This window comes from Salmo salar, chromosome ssa01 (assembly GCF_905237065.1).
Source record: "Salmo salar chromosome ssa01, Ssal_v3.1, whole genome shotgun sequence".
NCBI lineage: Eukaryota > Metazoa > Chordata > Actinopteri > Salmoniformes > Salmonidae > Salmo > Salmo salar.
The window spans coordinates 38363820-38385687 of NC_059442.1; the positions used below are offsets into that span (position 1 = coordinate 38363820).

Below are 21868 nucleotides of genomic sequence, written 5' to 3' on the forward strand. Positions count from 1 at the left end.
CCTTGTGTAAGTATTCACCCCCTTCCATTTATGAAATGTAGATTCCCCCACACCAATCTACAAAACATAATCCACACTTTCAAGATGAAAGAAACAACCTAGTACAAGCAGTTTAAAAAGTGGCCATCATCTTTTTATTCAACCATAATACGAACAGTCGAAATGGAGTTTAATATGATATTGAAGGTATTGGCTTCCCCTGGCTTTTCTTCCATGTTTCTCAGAGTCATAAAAGATACAAAATTAAAAATGTTTACAACTAGATAGATGGACAACAAATAGCCTAGTCAAAACATTTCATGAAATATGTTCAGGACGGTTCTAAGGTAAACAGTATCATTTATTATTCATATTTTCATAATCATTTTAATCTTCATCAGTACAACGATTTGTTTCAGCATTTCCCCATCTAAATAAATGGAAGCTTTGGTCACAGAAGGAAAAAAACATTCATATACAGAGCACATAAAAAATAAAAAAACTGGGGAAAAACAAAAACTTATCCATTTGTTTTCTTTTTTTTACAATACTTGATAGGCTTACTCTACATTAAGGCAAACATATTGAAGCATTACTTGTCTGGAATGAAAAAAAGAACAGAACTTGTATGAAATTACTGAAAAACAAAAGTATTAGTAAAGATTAAAACAATCATTAGCAGTACAGTGAGAACTAATACAACATGTACAAGGCTTTTAGTGACAATACACTTCAATAATAGTAAGAATGAGCTCAACTTGAACAAAGTAACTGAGCAGCATCACTTAAAAAAGTTTTACTGAAACTATTGGCCTCAAAGATTACACTAAGCAAAATAATAACAAATAATCAATCTGGACAGACATGACGTGATATAGATTGGGAGAAGATTCCCATGGAAAATTATGATTGTTGTTAACAATAAAAAAGTTGACGTGATTTAACAACGTTATAGGTTCTTGTGCTGTGTGGATATTGCAGGTATTCCACCGCGGCTTCCTCACGTTTGAAGGGGGGTTGTGGGTGGAGTTCGGTGTCTCTGGTGATGACTACGAACAGACATCCTGAAAACAAACTGACCCCAGATATGCTCTCTTTTCCATCTTCTCAGTGAAGACCAGACCAAAGCGGGGAAAGCTCTGTACAGTGAACCTAAAGTAAAGATCTAAGTGTCTCCTTTGAGGACCCCGACACAGCTTTGCAATAATTGTAAATTACCCTGTGGAGAAGTAGCGAGAAAGAGGATTAGCCTAAACCTGGGGAAAAAGCAGTTTTGAAAGTCATAATTATTTTATTTAAAAAAATGTAACTAGGCACGTCCGTTAAAAACAAATTCTTATTTAAAATGACGGCCTACACCGGCCAAACCCGGAAGTTGCTGGGCCAATTGTGCGCCACCCTATGGGACTCCCAATCACGGCCGGTTGTGATACAGCCTTGATAGAATCGCTAATAGACAACCATGTATAATAAAAAATGACCTTAGCATGTTTGAGTTCCAGTTCGGCAAGTTCCACCAAGTTCTTTCTGAAGGCTGCTACTCGTCTCGTCTTGAAGTCTATAAGCTCTATTCCGGAATGGCAGAACATTATCAGATTTACCCCTCTACATCCCTAATCTGGTTAAGCTTCTCTTACATGCAAAACTTGGGACTCTGATTTCATTTTCAACAGGGAGGGATACTTTTTGGAAAAGTATGAAATGCCTTGAATTATTAATACTGCTAAAAAGGTCCAATGCAGCAGTTTTTATCTCAATATCAAATAATTTCTGGGTAGCAATTAAGTACTTTACCGTGACGGTTTTAAATTAAAATTGTCAAAAAGAAACAAAAATAGTTTCTTAGCAAAGATCAATTTCTCAAGCAAGAATTTAGCCAGGACTGTGAAAAAAATATATGTAAAGAAAGTGGATAAAGTACCTTGCTTTGCGGACTCTGTGATTTTCTCAAACTTCTGACAGCACACCTGCTGGCTGGTCTCTGCCTGAAGCACATCTTTGTTCTTTGCCCTGGCTTTGTCCAGAGCTTTGTTTGCGTTCTCGTAATCTACCAGGGCCCTCCCTCGTCTGTACAATAGATCCTGAAGAAAAGCAGATTCCATAGAGCACATTAATACTAATCTAAACACTACAACACTGTCTGATGAAAATGCTCAGATAATACCTCTGATAACTGACCAGGGTATCTAATCATAATTGATTGATGATTAAGAAAAGCAGGGTCGAGTTATGTACCTTAGCAGCTTGAGACTCCCTGAGATAATACTTCAGTAAGTCGGCAAGTTTCAGGTCCTCATCTGCAGCCACTCGAGCCTCTATTTTCTGTAGAGGAAGGGACACCAGCAGAAACTTGTGAACTTTAGACAAGATCTACATTGCGACCAATAGATAGCTCATCACCACATGTCTAGATTTTGGCTATAATGTACATAGTTACTGACCATAGCCTATGCTTCGGTGTTCATAGCTGGTACACAACAAATTGACAAAATTGTGTCACACATTGAACACAATATTAAAAATAAATCAACGTACCCGTGTTTTCTCAAACAGCTCAGAAACTTTCAAGAAAAATCTGAAAAACAGTAAATTGCATTTGAGTTACTATAGTTTCTAGATTATATTTTGGAGTTATTATAGATTATTGGCAGCAGACAATGTATGGAGAGAAAAGGGGAAACTTTTTGCATACTTGCACACATCTGTGGAGTCCTGGGTTCCTAAAGTGTACAGTGTGGAGGCGATTCTATTGATATCATCTGCAGCACCTTCAACAGAGGAACTCCTATTAGATGACATTACATTTCAAATAACAGCTCAACCCCCATACTCACACACACATAGATGGTCAGTCAATCATGTACAAAATATATCAATAAAATGCAAGCAAACATCTTTTAGAAAATAAACTACAATGATAAAACATCTGCAGCAGGACAATTTCAAATATGCAGGGAGTCACTTTTCAAACACAGTATCATTTTTTAATGCTGTGGAAATGAGGTAACAAACATACATAGTAGTTCCTACACAAAGCTGAGGACATGACAGATGTATTGTCTGATTCTTGGGAATGACAGAGGACTAGATTTCTGAGGGGAATTTGTTTCCTGAAGCTGTCAAAGCAGGATTGAGGTGTGAAAAAACTAGCAGAACATTTTATTTCTTCAAAAGATTAAAGGGAACCTCATGGCTCTTACCTGTTAAGATATACAAATCTGGACAAAAAAAATATGTCTACAAAAAAATACAGATAATTTACAAGTTATTGTGCTCATCCCAAAATTTTTTTAGGAACATGACAAGGAATTGAGTCGGCTGTCATCCCCAACATTTTAAGACTGACTGACCCAACTACAAATAAACAAACAACTTACCCATTTCCATATTTGTCAGCGAATTAATATAAAACAGAAAATAGACGTAAAATACAACGCACATCACAAGGACAAACAGGCTGGTTTCCACAAACATTAAAACATGATACCAAAGTGACTCAGAACCCACTCAGCAACAGTTCACAGCAAAAATGGCATTTCAATACTTTCAATTGGAATTACTCAAATCAATCTCATTCTCAATAACTGATTAAAATCCATTTATATAGCAGAAAGCTTACCTAGCACGTGGAGATTACGAGACAGTGAGGAGACTTACTTTTGTGAGACCTGATCATTCTATCAGATTTGGAGGAGGCATCTTTGACACGATTATGGTACTCTAAAAGGAATGTCTTCTCATGCTCAAAGAAATCATCTACATCCTGAAATCCAAAAGACAATTATGTCAAACTTTATACACGTACTAATTGTTAAAGAATAAATACAAATCTGAAGATACAGATTTTGACAACGGCATTTATAGAAATGTGAGCAGCATTCATGATGCTAAACAATGTTTTTCGACCAATGCGTAAGTCGCAAAATACTTATGTTGTGATTTCATTCAAATATAAAACTCAAAGCAAGTTCAATGCCCATTTACTTGGCTGAATGGATTTATACCGAAAAGAGTGGAGGAATGGTTGACACCGAAAAGAGTGGAGGAATGGTTGACACCGAAAAGAGTGGAGGAATGGTTGACACAGAAAAGAGTGGAGGAATGGTTGACACCGAAAAGAGTGGAGGAATGGTTGACACCGAAAAGAGTGGAGGAATGGTTGACACAGAAAAGAGTGGAGGAATGGTTGACACAGAAAAGAGTGGAGGAATGGTTGACACAGAAAAGAGTGGAGGAATGGTTGACACAGAAAAGAGTGGAGGAATGGTTGACACAGAAAAGAGTGGAGGAATGGTTGACACAGAAAAGCAAACCCAACTCACCTTCACCCCTGCCACTAACACGCCGTCTGCTGACTTCACCACATTCTTGAAGAAATCTTCCATCTTCTCCCTCTTGTTTTTGCCTCGTACACTCAGCTGTGAACAAAAGAGGTCAAGTAAGGACAAACTGACAATGATAAAACTAAGATAAGGTAAGGAAATGGCATATGCTTTCAGGCACATTCGACTAGCCTTTTGAGTTATCTAAAGTTAAAAGAAATGAGAGAGAGAGAGAGAGCTTGTCTAATAACATTTCCACAGCTACAATCGTCACCAAAATACAGTCAGGTTAAAAATGATTGGCACCCTTCATAAAGATGAGTAAAAAAGACTGTATAAATCCCTTGCATGGATAACGGCACTGAGCCTTTTTCTAAAATGTTGTAAGAGATTAGAGTACATATTGGGAGGTATCTTAGACCATTCCTCCATACAGAATCCTCCCAGATCCTTGATATCCTTCTTCTGAGCGTATGGACTGCCCTCTTCAATTCAAACCACAGTTTTCAATGGGATTCAAGTTCAGAGACTGAGATGCCCATTGCAAAATGTTGATTTGTGAATTTTGATGTGTGTTTGTGGTTATTGGCTTGCTGGAAGATCCATTTTCTGCCGACTAGCAGAGGCAGACAGATTTTTGACTAAAATGTCCTGGTACTGGGTGTTCTCCAAACAGCTTCCATCTCAAGGCCATCAGACTGTTAAATAGCCATCACTAGCCAGCTACCACCCGATTGCTCAACCCTGCACCTTAGAGTCTGCTTCCCTATATACATAGACATGGAATCACTGGTCACTTTAATAATGTTTACAGACTGCTTTACTCATCTCATATGTACAGTTGAAGTCGAAAGTTTACATACACCTTAGCCAAATACATTTAAACTCTGTTTCACAATTCCTGACATTTAATCCTAGTAAAAATTCCCTGTCTTAGGTCCGTTAGGATCACCACTTTATTGTAAGAATGTGAAATGTCAGATTTAATTATTTATTTCAGCTTTTCTTTCATCACATTCCCAGTGGGTCAGAAGTTTACATACACTCAATTAGTATTTGGTAGCATTGCCGTTAAATCTGGGTCAAACGTTTCAGGTAGCCTTCCACAAGCTTCCCACAATAAGTTGGGTGAATTTTGGCCCATTCCTCCTGACAGAGCTGGTGTAACTGAGTCAGGTTTGTAGGCTTCTTTGCTCGCACACGCTTTTTCAGTTCTGCCCACACATTTTCTATGGGATTGAGATCAGGGCTTTGTGATGGCCACTCAAATACCTTGACTTTGTTGTCCTTAAGCCATTTTGCCACAACTTTGGAAGTATGCTTGGGTCATTGTCCATTTGGAAGACCCATTTGCGACCAAGCTTTAACTTCCTGACTGATGTCTTGAGATGTTGCTTCAATATATCCACATCATTTTCCATCTTCACGATGTCATCTATTTTGTGAAGTGCACCAGTCCTCCTGCAGCAAAGCACCTCCACAACATGATGCTGCCACTCTCGTGCTTCACGGTTGGGATGGTAATCTTCGGCTTGCAAGCCTCCCCCTTTTTCATCCAAACACAACGATGGTCATCGTGGCCAAACAGTTGTATTTTTGTTTCAGCAGACCAGAGGACAAGTCTCCAAAAAGTGCAATCTTTGTCCCCATGTGCAGTTGCAAACAGTAGTCTGGCTTTTTTATGGTGGTTTTGGAGCAGTGGCTTTTTCCTTGCTGAGTGGCCTTTCAGGTTATGTCGCTATAGGACTCGTTTTACTGTGGATATAGATACTTTTGTACCTGTTTCCTCCAGCATCTTCACAAGGTCCTTTGCTGTTGTTCTGGGATTGATTTGCACTTTTCGCACCAAAGTACGTTCATCTCTGGAGACAGAATGAGTCTCCTTCCTGAGCGGTATGACGACTGCGTGGTCCCATGGTGTTTATACTTGCGTACTATTGTTTGTACAGATGAACGTGGTACCTTCAGGTGTTTGAAAAATGCCCTCAAGGATGAACCAGACTTGTGGAGGTCTACAATTTTCTTCTGAGGTTTTAGCTGATTTCTTTTGATTTTCCCATGATGTCAAGCAAAGAGGCACTGAGTAGGTAGGCCTTGAAATACATCCACAGCTACACCTCCAATTGACTCAAATGATGTCAATTACCCTATCAGAAGCTTCTAAAGCCATGACATCGTTTTCTGGAATTCTCCAAGCTATTTAAATGCACAGTCAACTTAGTGTATGTAATCTTCTGACCCACTGGAACTGTGATACAGTGTATTATAAGTGAAATGTTCTGTCTGTAAACAATTTTTGGAAAAATGACTTGTGTCATGCACAAAGTAGATGTCCTAACCGACTTGCCAAAACTATAGTTAGTTAACAAGAAATGTGTGGAGTGGTTGAAAAAGTTTTAATGACTCCAACCTAAGTGTATGTAAACTTCCGACTTCAACTGTATATACTGTATTCTATTCTACTATATTTTAGTCAGTGCCACTCCGACATTGCCCGTCCTAATATTTATACATTTATTTTACTTTTAGATGTGTGTATTGTTGTGAATTGTTAAGATACTATTGCACTGTTGGAGCTAGGAACACAAGCATTTCGCTACACCCACAATACCATCCGCTAAATATGCGTATGCGACCAATAAAATTTGATTTGAATTAATGATGATGTCGTTGACCTTAAAAAGCGCCCCACGACCAGTGGAAGCAAAATAGCCCCATAAAATCAAAGATCCACCAACTTATTGTATAGTTGGTTCTGGGGTTATTTTCGCATATGCATCCTTCTTCAACAACAAACCCACCCCTGGTGTGCGTGGCTAAATAGCTCTATTTTCATGTCATCTGATCATAGCACCGGTTTTAATCCAAGTGCCAATGCTGTTTAGAAAACTCCAGGAGTTTATATTTGTTAGATGAATTGAAAATAGAGCTCTTGGGCCACGCACACCGGGGGTGGGTTTGGTGTTCACACACCGCTTGCCCATATGACAACATACATGTGGTCTGCGGCTGTGAGGCCGGTTGGATGTACCGCTAAAATCTCTAAAACAATGTTGAAGGCGGCTTATGGTAGAGAAATGAACATTAAATTCTCTGGCAACAGCTCTGGTGGACAGAGCTTAGTCAACATGCCAATTGCACGCTCCGTAAAAACTCGAGACATCTGTGGCATGGTGTTGTGTGACAAAACTACACATTTTATTGTCTCTAGCACAAGGTGCACCTGCGTAATGACCATGCTGTTTAATCAGCTTGTTAATCATGCCACACCTGTCAGGTGGATGGATTATCTTGGCAAAGGAGAAATGCGCACTAACAGGGATGTAAACAAATTTGTGTTTATTTTTTTTTTGAGAAATAAGCTTTTGTGAGTATGGTACATTTCTGAGATCTTTTATTTCAGTTCATGAAACATGGGACCAACGCTTTACATGTTGTGTTTCCATTTTTGTTCAGTGTACATGCTTTTACTGGTTGGTTCTCCTCTGTGTCTTTCCCACTTAAACACCCACACGCTCAGCAACACACAGCCCCCAAATACCACCCCCTTCCATTTTAACTGTTGGATTTTCAAATACAAACAACCAGAGGTCACAACAAAATAAACACTTGAGAGAACCAATCAATGCCTCTCCTCAATTTCTAAGCGAATATTGCATTTACAATGCTCTCCTGTCCAAGATCAGTGTGCCACAACTCTCCCTGCACTGTGAGTCATGTCAGCCAAGCTAGGTAAAACCACAAGTGGATCTTCCAGCAAGCCAATAACCCCAAGCACACATCAAAACCACAAAGAAATGGTTAATTGACCACAAAATCAACATTTTGCAATGGCCATCTCAGTCTCCGAACTTGAATCCCTTTCAAAACCTGTGGTTTAAATTGTAGAGGGCAGTCAGTCCATAAGCACAAATGAAAAATATCAAGGATCTGTATGGAGGAATGGTCGAATATCCCTTTCAATGTGTTCTCCAATCACATCAAACATTTCAGAAAAAGGCTCAGTGCAGTTACCCTCGCAAAGGGAGGGTGCCAGAGTATTGAAATCAGACGTGCCAATAATTTTGACCCATATCTTCTTTAGAAAAAAAGATTACTTGTTAAACAAAATCTCTTTCTCTGAGCAATTTAGGATTTACCCAATGTCGCAGGAGAGGATGGCTGCCGTTTTACGGGCTCCTAACCAACTGTGCTATTTTGTTTGTTTTTAACTTATTTTGTACATGTTGCTGCTACTGTCTCTTATGACAGAAAAGAGCTTCTGGATATCAGAACATTGATTACTCACGTCGAACTGGACAAAGATTTTTTATTTAATAAGTCCGACGAGAAGGATATACTGCTTCCCCGGGACCAGGCCCAAATCCCCGTCATTTGCGTGAAGAAAAGACGGAAATACAGGGGGCGGAGATCGGGGTGCCTTGTGAGAATTTGTCGATGAGTGGGAAACCCGCCTGCCATCCATTCTATCGACCAACGTGCAATCACCGTTCGAGATCGTCCTACCAACGAGACATTAAAAACTGTAATATCTTATGTTTCATCGAGTCGTGGAGGAACGACGACACTGATAATATAGAGCTGGCTGGGTTTTCCGTGCATCAGCAGAACAGAACAGCTAAGTCTGGTAAGATGAGGGGTGGAGGTGTGTGTCCATTTGTCAATAACACCTGGTGCGCGATGTCTAATATTAATGAAGTCTCAAGGTATTGCACGCCTGAGGTAGAGTACCTCATGATAAGCTGTAGACCACACTCAACGAGCTGTATAAGGCTATAAGCAATCAAGAAAATGCTCATCCAGAAGCGTGGCGCACCTAATGGCCGGGAACTTCAATGCAGGTCAACTTTAATCCATTTTACATCATTTCTACCAGCATGTCACGTGCAATCAGAGGGAAAAAAATTACTCTAGACCACCTTTACTCCACACACAGAGATGTATGCAAAGCTCTCCCTCGCCCTCCATTTGGCAAATCTGACCATAATTCTATCCTCCTGATTCGTGCATACAAGCAAAAACTAAAGCAGGTACCAGTGACTCGCTCAATACAGAAGTGGTCAGATGATGCGGATGCTACAGGACTGTTTTGCTAGCAGAGACTGGCATATGTTCCAGGATTCATCCAATGGCATTGAGGATTATACCACCTCAATCATCAGCTTCATCAATAAGTGCATCGACGACGTCGTCCACAGTGACCGTGCGTACATATCCAAACTAGAAGCCATGGATTACAGGCAACATCCGCACCGAGCTAAAGGCTAAAGCTGCCACTTTCAAGCAGCGGAACACTAATCCGGACGGTTTTAAGAAATCATGCTATGCCCTCAAACAGGCAAAGCGTCAATACAGGACTAAGATTGAATCCTATTACACCGGCTCTGATGCTTGTCAGATGTGGCAGGGCTTGCAAACTATTATGGACTAGAAAGGGAAACCCAGCCGCGAACTGCCCAGTGACGCGAGCCTACCAGATGAGCTAAATGCCTTTTATGTTCGCATCGAGGCAAGCAACACTGAAGCATACATGAGCACCAGCTGTTCCGGACTACTGTGTGATCACGCTCTCCGATGTGAGCAAGACCTTTAAACAGGTAAACATTCACAAGGCCGCGGGGCCAGACGGATTACCAGGATGTGTACTCAGAGCATGCGCAGACCAACTGGCAAGTGTCTTCACTGACATTTTCAACCTCTCCCTGACCAAGTCTGTAATACCTACATGTTTCAAGTAGACCACAATAGTCACTGTGCCCAAGAAAGTGAAGGTAACCGCCCTGTAGCACTCACATCGGTAGCCATGAAGTGCTTTAAAAGGCTGGTCATCAACACCGTCATCCAGGAAACTCTAGACCCACTCTCACTCACATACCACCCCAACAGATCCACAGATGACGCAATCTCAATCGCACTCCACACTGCCCTTTCCCACCTGGACAAAAGGAACACCTACAGTACCGGTCAAAAGTTTGGACACGCATACTCATTCTAGGGTTTTTCTTTATTCTTACTATTTTCTACATTGTAGAATAATAGTGAAGACATCAAAACTCCTTCAAGACAGTTGGAAAAGCATTCCAGGTGAAGCTGGTTGAGAGAATGCCAAGAGTGTGCAAAGCTGTCATCAAGGCAAAGGGTGGCTACTTTGAAGAATCGCAAATATATTTTGATTTGTTTAACACTTTTTTTGTTACTACATGATTCCATATGTGTTATTTCATAGTTCTGATGTCTTCTCTATTATTCTACAACATAGAAGAAAAAAAACTTTAATGAGTAGGGGTGTCCAAACTTTAGACTGGTACTGTATGTGAGAATGCTTTTATTGGCTACAGCTCAACATTCAACACCATAGTGCCCACAAAGTTCATCACTAAGCTAAGGACCCTAGGACTAAACACCTCCCTCTGCAACTGGATCCTGGACTTCCTGACGGGCCGTCCCCAGGTGGTAAGGGTAGGCAACAACACATCTGCCACACTGATCCTCAACACTGGGGCCCCTTAGGGGTGCGTGCTTAGTCCCCTCTTGTTCAAACACGACTGCGTGGCCAAGCACGACTCCAACACCATCAGTAAGTTTGCTGACGATACAACAGTGGTAGGGCTGATCACCGACAACGACGAGACAGCCTATAGGGAGGTCAGCCACCTGACAGTGTGGTGAGCAAGACAAAGGAGCTGATCGTGGACTACAGGAAAAGGAGGGCTGAACAGGCCCCCATTAACATCGACAAGGCTGTAGTGGAGCGGGTCTGGAGCTTCAAGTTCCTTGGTGTCCACATCACCAACAAACTATCATAGTCCAAACACACCAAGACAGTCATGAAGTGGGCACGACACCTTTCCCCCTCAGGAGACTGAAAAGATTTGGCATAGGTCCCCAGATCCTCAAAAAGTTCTACATCTGCACCATTGAGAGCATCCTGACTGGTTGCATCACCGCCTGGTATGGCAACTGCTCGGCATCCGACCGTAAGGCGCTACACATGGTAGGGCGTACGGCCCAGTACATCACTGGGGCCAAGCTTCCTGCCATCCAGGACATATATACTAGGCGGTGTCAGAGGAAGGCCAAAAAAATTGTCCAGTCACCCAAGTCATAGTTCTCTCTGCTACTGCACAGCAAGCGGTACTGAATCGCCAAGTCTAGGTCCAAAAGGCTTCTTAACAGCTTCTACCCCCAAGCCATAAGACTGCTGAACAATTAATGAAATGACCGCCCGGACTATTTACATCAACCCCCCCACCCCTTGCTTTACACTGCTGCTACTTGCTGTTTATTATCTATGCATAGTCACCTTACCCCTGCACATTGACTCGGTACCGGTACCCCCTGTATATAGCCTCGTTATTGTTATTTTATTGTGTTACTTTTTATTACATTTTTTACTTTATCTATTAAGTAAATATTTTCTGAACTCTATTTCTTGAACTGCATTGTTGGTTAAGGGCTTGTAAGTAAGCATTTCACGGTAAGGTCTACACCTGTTGTATTCGGCTCATGTGACAAATACAAATCAAATCAAATTGTATTCGTTTAAAATAACAATTTCAAAAACATTGGAGCATGCAATATAGCTCAGTATTTGTATTATTTATTTTAAACAGTCTTTTTTACTCATCTTTATCAAGGGAGACAATACTTTTGGACCTGACTGGAAATCTAAATCCTAAATTGGTAATCTCAACCCCACTTACGTCTTGGTTGTACTCTAAAAAGACATGGAAGTTCATGTCTTTCCTTAAGACAGGATGGGCAGCCACACGGCAAAGAAACACTTCATGCATCGCCACGGTCTTCTTGAAGATAGCCAAGTATTCGCTGAAACACAGATATAGCCAAAGATATGAACCAATGGCATTCAGTGCATCCATGTAACCCAACCAAACCATTATAATGAAACACAAAAACAATGTCAGAGCAACATGGGTCGTGTCAAGTAGGCACGAAAGGTTATAAAACACAGAGAGCATGCAATGAGGTTGTACTATCCTAATTCTTTTTTAATGTGACCTAATGAACATGACCATGAACTCACGCTTCAAGTTCCTGTTTCATTTTGGTGAACTCTTCCTTGGTCATGGAACCTTCACCTTCCCCCAGTTTCTGTAACTTCTCTCTGGAAGCATCGAAGTCGGGTCTTGGTGGGGCAGGGGGAATCTACAATTCAACAAATCACAGTTAAATCAGCAGTTTCTTGAAAATGAACATCAAGCTAAGTTCATTACTCCATGACACCAGACAGTTTTAATGAGAAAGGGAATTGACAATGAATAATTTAGTTGTTTTCTAAAACCCTGAAGTTTATTAGCCAATCCTAAAAGCCAAAACAGTCATCTCCCAAATCGCACCCTATTCCCATATAGTGCACTACTTGTCAAAAGTAGTGCACTATATAGGGAATAGGGTGCCATTTGGGGGACACACACAGAGTACCGTGGATGGCGCTCAGTACTTACAATGTAGCCTGCATACTCCTCATTCTCCACAAAGGAGTCATGGAGCCAGATGAACTCCTCATGCTGCCTTACCACTGAAAACTCATTCTGCTTGAAGTTAGGAAGAGTGCTCTGGAAGGTAAAACAAAATAATAGGAATCAGACGTCAATCATAGAACACATTATACTTAAAAACAGAGCCAAATACAGAATAGAGTATTTCTCTATGGCTCTTTTGAAAATATCTTCCTGACAATTAGAATGTGCAGCTCATTTTTAAATAAAAGGGGGGAAAACAGGACCTGATCATCTCAAGACAGTGACCAACCCCTTTGAATCATGATCGAATTCCTTCCTTCACAAGAGTCCTTGAAACATTATAAAAGCAGCCGTAAAAACAAATAAACCCATGACATTATGAGGTTATACTTTGACAGTGACAGGAAATGAATGACTATTGGAATTCTCTCTGCATAGAAAATGAAGTGGAGTGGAATGCCATCATGCAGTTTCTTAACCTTAGATCTTCATTTGCGTTCCATGAAATCAACAAAGGTTATTTTGCATACATGCACACTTATTTTCAGAAGACATCATGAATGTGGAGATAAGACGACTGCTGAGGAGGAACATAATTGCAAGTCATGTGACGAGTCTCGATTCACACAGCCATAAAAATGCACATTATTGGCCTTTCATTTGCCAAGTGCCAGGGCAAACAGGAATAAATATTGACAGGTAGCTAAACTCTCCTACCTTAGTATGGACAGTAAACTTAACCTTGTCCCGCTCACTCAATGCATCAGAAATGTCCACTTGAAGTGTTGCATCAGTTTGGAGGTCAACATTGACTGCCCTAGGCTGCAAAATATTGTAACGGATGTTGTATTTAGTGACAAGCAAATGACAAAATCACCATTCCCCACTAGCTAGCTCTGTCAAATAACATCTTGGCTAGTCTGATTAATCAGGCTGTAATACAAAATCATGTAAATATTCCTTAAAAGCCAGAATGTTAAATAAAATGTTATATAAACTTCCTCTACTGGTTGTCTGTGCGGTTTGTTTGTAGATCGCTGCTCTAAATTTTAGACCGAATATCCACAGGAAAGTATTGTTTACCCAACTTTATAGGAGAGCCGGTAGGTATATGGTTCAGAATGCCAAGCGAAACCAGGCAACGCTCATCACCTGGCCAATACCATCCCTATAGTGAAGCATGGTGGCGGCTGCATCATGCTGTGGGGAAGTTTTTCAGCGGCAGGGACTGGGAGACTAGTCAAGGTCAAGGGACCTGAATACTTTCCAAATGCACTGTAAAACATTTACATTTACGTCATTTAGCAGACGCTCTTATCCAGAGCGACTTACAAAGTGAAGGTAGAAATATGCTATATCTTTCTTATGCATATTTGGGTATTATTCTACACACTGGCTATTATTGTAATGAGTTCCGCCTCTAAACAAGACCATATTTGGTTGGTCCGGACCAGACCAAATCTGAAATAATAATAGACGTCTATGTTTCACAAGTTTGGACATCACAGCACAGTACAATACAGAACACTATACTATACTCTAGTGTGCTTTACTGTACTCTTTACTGTAATGTACTGTTCTCTACTGTACTGTGCTGTTCAAACTTGTGAAACATAGACGTCTATGGTTGGTTCATATTTGGTCCGGCCAGGGCGGACTGACCAAATTTCAACATCCATGGACGTACGGTGTTGGTTGGTGCTCAGTGGGTCAGGATACCTGTTACAGTAAATGGAAAGAGGGTTGGTGGTAGGTGCAGTTAGAGCAGGGAGAGGTGACGTTAATGAGAGAGGGAGGGGTTGTCCAGACTTTTCACAGTCCTTCTTTGACCAACAGATGACGGAAAGAGAAAGAAAAAAAAACGTATGAGCTGAACATAACAGTATGCCAGCGGAAGGGAGGACAGCAGCAGTTATCCCAACTGTGGTTTGTGACTACTATGATTTTTACATTGTAGCCAAATCAATTGCCGCAATTCTGTTCCGTTTAAATCACTTAATAATTCATGATCAAACTTGATATCAGTGAAAACACTAAATTACTAGATCTAACTTTAATTGTCATTTCTGTGAACTTTCATTATGCTCCCTCATGAGGAAGAGAAATTAGAAAATATCTTAAAGATGTGGGTTTTGGTTACGGAATTACAAAGCAGAAGGCAAATTTTCTTACACTACCGTTCAAAAGTTTGGGGTCACTTAGAAATGTCCTTGTTTTTGAAAGAAAAGCTCATTTTTTGTCCATTAAAATAACATCAAATTTATCAGAAATACAGTGTAGACATTGTTAATGTTGTAAATGACTATTGTAGCCGGAAACGGCAGATTTTTTACAGAATATCTACATTGGCGTACAGAGGCCCATTATCAGCAACTATCACTCCTGTGTTCCAATGGCACGTTGTGTTAGCTAATCCAAGTTTATCATTTTAAAAGGCTAATTGATCATTAGAAAACCCTTTTGCAATTGTGTTAGCACAGCTGAAAACTGTTGTTCTGATTAAAGAAGCAATAAAACTGTCGTTCTTTAGACTAGTTGAGTATATAGAGCATCAGCATTTGTGGGTTCGATTACAGGCTCAAAATGGCTAGGAACAAATAACTTTCTTCTGTAACTCTTCAGTCTATTCTTGTTCTGAGAAATGAAGGCTATTCCATGCGAGAAATTGCTGAAGATCTCGTACAATGCTGTGTACTACTCCCTTCACAGAACAGCGCAAACGGGCTCTAACCAGAATAGAAAGAGGAGTGGGAGGCCCCGGTGCACAACTGAGCAAGAGGACAATTACATTAGTGTCTAGTTTGAGAAACAGACACCTCACAAGTCCTCAACTTGCAGCTTCATTAAATAGTACCTGCAAAACACCAGTCTCAACGTCAACAGTGAAGAGGCGATTCCGGGATGCTGGCCTTCTAGGTAGAGTTGCAAAGAAAAAGCCATATCTCTGGCCAATAAAAAGAAAAGATCAAGATGGGCATAATAACACAGACATTGGACAGGAACTCTGCCTAGAAGTCCAGCACCCCGGAGTCGCCTCTTCACTGTTGACGTTGAGACTGGTGTTTTGCTTTTCTTTCAAAAACAAGGACATTTCTAAGTGACCCCAAACTTTGGTAGTGTACATTAGGAAAACTAATTCTCCAAAACGAAATATAAAAGTGTTCATAATAGTAGGCAGGGGTCTTAACTTTAACATGATTGTGTTTTTAATATCGTTTAAGACTTTCTGTTAGACGTTTTCTAAGACCCTATTCTATCTGTTTGACCAGAAATCAAAGCCTTAATCCTAATTTTTAGGATGGAAAATGGTTTACAGATTTATATATGCCTTAATATCTAAAAAATAAAGTCTCTTCGCTTTCATTTGACATCCTCCTATGAACTTAACATGTTGGTGAACATACGTCCTTTTAGATGGAAATGCCATTTTATATTGGATAGTCGGTCTCATCTCGTCAATAGCTATTGAGCCAAGCAAGCCATGACAATATAAATATGCACTGAGTGTAGAAAACATTATGAACACCTGCTCTTTCCATGGCATAGACTGACCAGGCGAATCCGGGTGAAAGCTATGATCCCTTAATCATGTCACTTGTTAAATTCACTTCAATCAGTGTAGATGAAGGGGAGAGGACAAGTTAAAGATGTATTTTTAAGCCTTGAGACAAATGAGACGTGGATTGTGTATGTGTGCCATTTAGAGGGTGAATGGGCAAGAAAGTATTTAAGTGCCTTTGAACGGGCTATGTTAGTAGGTGCTGGGTTTTTCACACAACAGATTTCTTGATACACACAGGATGGACCACCACCCAAAGGTCATCCAGCCAACTTGACACAACTGTGGAAAGCATTGGAGTCAACATGGGCCAGCATCCCTGTTTAACGCTTTTGACACCTTGTAGAGTCCATGCCCTGACAACTTGAGGCTGTTCTTAATGATTTGTACACTCCAATACAGACCACTTGACTTTTTCCACATTTTGTTAAGTTAAAGCCTTATTCTAAAATGGATTAAATATACCATTTCCTCAGCAATCTACACACAATACCCCATAATGACAAAGTGAAAACAGTTTTTTAGGAATTTTAGCAAATGTATTAAAATTGTAAAACAGAAATACTTTATTTACACAAGTATCAGACCTGTGAGACTGGAAATTGAGCGCAGGTGTCCTGTTTCCATTGATCATCCTTGAGATGTTTCTACAACTTGATTGGAGTCCACATTCAAGTAATTGGACATGATTTGGAAAGGCACACATCTGTCTATATAAGGTCCCACAGTTGACAGTGCATGTCAGAGCAAAAAGCAAGCCATGAGGTCAAAGGAATTGTCCGTAGAGGTCCGAGACAAGATTGTGTCGAGGCACAGATCTGGGGAAGGGTACCAAAACATTTCTGCAGCATTGAAGTTCCCCAAAAACACAGTGGCCTCCATCATTCTTAAATGGAAGAAGTTTGGAACCACCAAGACTCTTCCTAGAGCTGGCCGCCTGGCCAAAATGAGCAATCAGGGGAGAAGGGCCTTGGTCAGGGAGGTGACCAAGAACCTGATGGTCACTCTGATAAAGCTCTAGAGTTCCTCTGTGGAGATGGGAGACACTTCCAGAAGGACAACCATCTCTGCAGCACTCCACCAATTAGGCCTTTATGGTAGAGTGGTCAGACGGAAGCCACTCCTCAGTAAAAGGCACATGACAGCCCGCTTGGAGTTTTCCAAAAGGCACATAAAGACTTTCAGACCATGAAAAACAAGATTCTCTGATCTGATGAAATCAAGATTGCACTCTTCGGCCAAAATGCCAAGCATCACGTCTGGAAGAAACCTGGCACCATTCCTACGGTGAAGCATAGTGCTGTGGGGATGTTTTTCAGCGGCAGGGACTGGGAGACTAGTCAGGATCGAGGCAAAGATGAACGGAGAAAAGTACAGGGAGATCGTTGATGAAGTCCTGAGCGCTCTGGAGAAGGTTCTCAGACTAGGGCGAAGGTTCACCTTCCAACAGGACAACAACCCTACGCACAAAGCCAAGACAACACAGGAGTTGCTTCGGGACAAGTCTCTGAATGTCCTTGAGTGGCCCAGCCAGAACCCAGACTTGAACCCGAACGAACATCTCTGGAGAGACCTGAAAATAGCTGTGCAGCAACGCTCCCAATCCAACATGACAGAGCTTGAGAGGATTTGTAGGGAAGAATGGGAGAAACTCCCCAAATACAGGTGTGCCAAGCTTGTAGCGTCATACCCAAGAAGACTCGATGCTGTAAATCGCTGCCAAAGGTGCTTCAACAAAGTATTGAGCAAAGGGTCTGAATACTTATGTAAATGTGATATTTCAATTTTGTATTTGTAGCTAACGGTAGCAAGCTATTCAACTAATTTGACATCTGTTGTTAGCCACGGCTGTCACCTGTCTAACAGCTGATCAGATCATGCAATAAGGAATTACTGCAGAATACCAATAATACAAATAGCTGTCAAAGGTGCTTCAACAAAGTACTGAGTAAAGGGTCTGAATACTTCCAGTACCAAGTTGACACACCTACTCATTTAAGGGTTTTTCTTTATTTTTACTAATTTCTACAATGTATAATAATAGCGAAGACATCAAAACTATGAAACAACACATAGAATCATGTAGTAACCAAAAAAAGTTAAATCAAAATATATTTATATTGAGAATCTTCAAAGTAGCCACCCTTTGCCTTGATGACAGCTTTGCACTCTTGGAATTCCCTCAACCAGTTTCACCTGGAATGCTCGAGATCCCACATATGCTGAGCACTTGTTGGCTGCTTTTCCTCTAATCTGCGGTCCAACTCATCCCAAACCATCTCAATTGGGTTGAGGTCGGGTGATTGTGGAGGCCAGGCCATCTATTGCAGCACTCCATCACTCTCCTTCTTGGTCAAATAGCTCTTACACAGCCTGGAGGTGTGTTGGGTCATTGTCCTGTTGAAAAACAAATGACAGTCCCACTAAGCGCAAACCTTGAGGGGATGGCGTATCGGTGCAGAATGCTAATGAAATCCTCTGCAGCAGAGGTAACTCTGGTTCTTCCTTTCCTGTGGCGGTCCTCATGAAAGCCAGTTTCATCATAGGGCTTAATGGTTTTTGCGACTGTACTTGAAGAAAATGTTTAAGTTCTTGAAATTTTCCGAATTGACTGACATTCATGTCTTAAAGTAAGGATGGACTGTCGTTTCTCTTTGCTTATTTCAGCTGTTCTTGCCATAATATGGACTTGGTCTTTTACCAAATAGGGGTACCTACCTTGTTACAACACAACTGATTGGCTCAAACGCATTAACAAGGAAAGAAATGCCATAAATTAACAAGGCACACCTGGTAATTGAAATGCATTCCAGGTGGCTACCTCATGAAGCTGGTTGAGAGAATACCAAGAGTGTGCAAAGCTGTCATCGAGGCAAAGGGTGGCTACTTTGAAGAATCTCAAACATTAAATATATTTTGATTTGTTAAACTTTTTTTTTGGTTACTACATGATTCCATATGTGTTATTTCATAGTTTTGATATCTTCACTGTTATTCTACAATGTAGAAAATAGTAAAAATAAAGAAAAACTATTGAATGAGTAGGTGTGTTCAAACTTTTGACTGGTACTGTATGTTGACGTGATATTTCAGTTTTGTATTTGTAATAAATGTGCAAACATTTTTAAAAACCTATTATTGTTTTTTCATTATGGGGTATTGTGTATACAATTCAATACATTTTAGAATAAGCCTATAACGTAACAAAATGTGGAAAAAGTCAAGGGGCCTGAATACTTTCCGAAGGCACTGTGCATGAATTGGATTTAAATCTTAAGAAAAATCTAAAATTCACACAAAAAAGGTATCGCTTGTTCTTCATCCTCCCCTGATTAAGAACCTAAAATGTTCATGTCATGCATGGCACGCTTGGGTCAATAGCTATTGACGAGAGACAACCGAATATCCAATAAAACTAACTTTACCTCGGTGCCAAACCAAACCATAAACCTACCGGCTCTCTAAGAAGTTGGGTAAACAATACTTTGTCTTAAATTTTGAGCAGCTGAAGGACAAATCGCACAGACAACCGGTAAGTTTCAATGTCATTTTATTCAACATTCTGGCTTGTAAGGAACATATACATGGTTTTGTAGGCATGGATGTCTAGCTGTATACCAAATTATTGTGTATCACAGCCTGATTAATCAGACTATGTATTGGCTTACTAGCCAACTCAGAAGCTGTGCACGTCCTAGCCCATTCATAGATGCTAACTACCTTTAGTGCCTATTGATGAAGGTATCTTCTTCCCCAGAACTTTTGTTAAGAGCCCCGAGGCATGCTCTAAACATGAACACGTATCGCTTGCGGTATGGTTTTGGAAACATATCTTTCATATCAGCAAGAACTCATAATAAAAATGAAACAAAAGTTCAATTACTACACACCTTTAATAGGGTTAGGATTAGTGTTCCCACACGGCATGTTTAAGGAAAGACGGGAAGGAACAGGCGACCACCTCTGCTAGTTAGCTATCTAGCATGCTCCGAACACCTGTGTGAAACGGAAGAAGGCCGCCAGAAACTTGTAACTGAAAAATACTGTCCGCTGCAACTGTGATAAAGCCGGCTAAAACAGTAAGTGTATATTTTGCATGTGTGAAAATACCATTATGAAAAAGATTGCAGTCAGAGTGCAGTATGCTTCAAATACTGCATAAAAAATAACCTTTTTTTTTTACTACAGTAATTTTTCAGTGTAACTGCAGTTACAATGCAGTTCAACTGCTGTGCATTGCGGTTATTCTGCAATTACTGCATCCAAAATACCACAGTTGACTGCACTTTCAAAACTGCGAATATTTTTGGTAAGGGTTTGATGTGATATGAAAGTAAAGAGCTTTATGTTTCTAGAACCGTATCGCAATTGATAATCGATTCACGTTTAGATGGAGTATTTAGCTGTTTTGGCTGCCAGAGCCGGTCTACCGTTGAAAATAACATAAGGTATGACACTCTAACAAGGTATGAGTAACTTTACATTATTGGGCTATGCACTTCCTAGCTTAGCTAGCAAGCTAGCCTGCAAAACAATAACAGAAATCTAATAAATGTGCATAGGTACATGGGTCTGTTACTAGTTAGCAATGGTAATAGAGTTAATCATACAGTGAGCAGTTAAAAGAAGCTTATGTTCATTGTTAACAAGAGGTAACTAACGTAAGCTAGCTAGCTAATGGATTGTAACGGTTGCCAGCTAGCTGGCCAGCTAGTAGGAAGTCAACTGACTCCTGATGTGGTCAAGCTGGCTAGCTTAGCTAAAGTAGCTAGCTATTCAACAAATTTGACGTCTGTTGTTAGGCACTGCTGTCACTTGTCTAACAGCTGATCAAATCGTGCAATAAGGAGTTACTGCAGAATACAAATAATATAAATAACTGATCGAACTGTTAAGACCCAAATACAAATAAGATAAATATTTGTATTTAAAATCAAAGAGAAAAAAAAAAAAAAAAACTTACTCCTCTGTCCTCCTCGGAGAGGAAATCGGGACCATCGTCCAGCCCTTCTTGCTAGGTAAACAAAAGACAGGATGCATTAGCCACATTAACTTTCAATGGGCAAATCATCGTTTATTGATGAATGTGTCAGATGATTGCGACATATAAAATAATAAGGTGCGCTAGCTAGCTAGAGTAAATTGTGTGTAACACCTACCATCATGGCTGCTGCGGGTGGAATAGTGAGGAAGTCGTGTGACGGTGGGATCTGAGAAGGTGGAGCCAAAGTCAGTAAATAGTGTGGTGGAGCTTTCAATTCAAACTTTCAAGTGGGGTCAAGAGTAGCCACTTCACTAGTGCTACTAGGCTAGGCCCTTCCAAATATTTTTACTCACAATTTCATCCCAACACATTCACAAAACTATTTAAAAAGTTGAAACATTGTCTATACCCTTCATGGATAGATCCATCCAAGTGGGTTATTTGTCCTTTGGGGATTAGATTTGCATTTGCAGCACAAACCACCAATTTGTGACCTTGGTTAACCCCCTGAATCTGTAGGTAAGCTATCATGTGATCTAGA

The 21868-nt window shown here is 40.5% G+C and overlaps 1 protein-coding gene across 2 annotated transcripts; it reads right to left on the reverse strand.

The window, feature by feature from the left end:
- Nucleotides 1-111: 111 nt before the first annotated feature.
- LOC106602024 (sorting nexin-6) lies at nt 112-21566 on the reverse strand. 2 transcript variants are annotated; one of them, XM_014194473.2, is made up of 14 exons: nt 21503-21566; nt 21307-21357; nt 13502-13606; nt 12767-12877; nt 12346-12467; nt 12005-12128; nt 4302-4397; nt 3637-3742; nt 2672-2747; nt 2515-2554; nt 2215-2301; nt 1901-2060; nt 1461-1546; nt 112-1198 (listed from the first exon to the last, which is right to left on the reverse strand). In XM_014194473.2, the coding sequence occupies exons 1-14, from the start codon at nt 21506-21508 to the stop codon at nt 1145-1147; spliced, it is 1224 nt and encodes a 407-aa protein (XP_014049948.1). In that variant the 5' UTR covers nt 21509-21566; the 3' UTR covers nt 112-1144. The 2 variants fall into 2 exon arrangements, with proteins under 2 accessions (XP_014049948.1, XP_045573612.1); XM_045717656.1 differs by lacking the exons at nt 21307-21357; nt 21503-21566 and adding an exon at nt 20234-20339.
- Nucleotides 21567-21868: the final 302 nt, after the last annotated feature.

Bases quoted from the DNA above. Each gene is read 5' to 3' on its own strand.
- LOC106602024 (XM_014194473.2), bottom strand. The intron at 4,398-12,004 runs GTAAGTGGGGTT...TTTTGTTCACAG, and splicing joins TTTTAGAGTACAACCAAGAC to CTGAGTGTACGAGGCAAAAA. The intron at 2,555-2,671 runs GTATGCAAAAAG...ACTGTTTTTCAG, and splicing joins GACTCCACAGATGTGTGCAA to ATTTTTCTTGAAAGTTTCTG.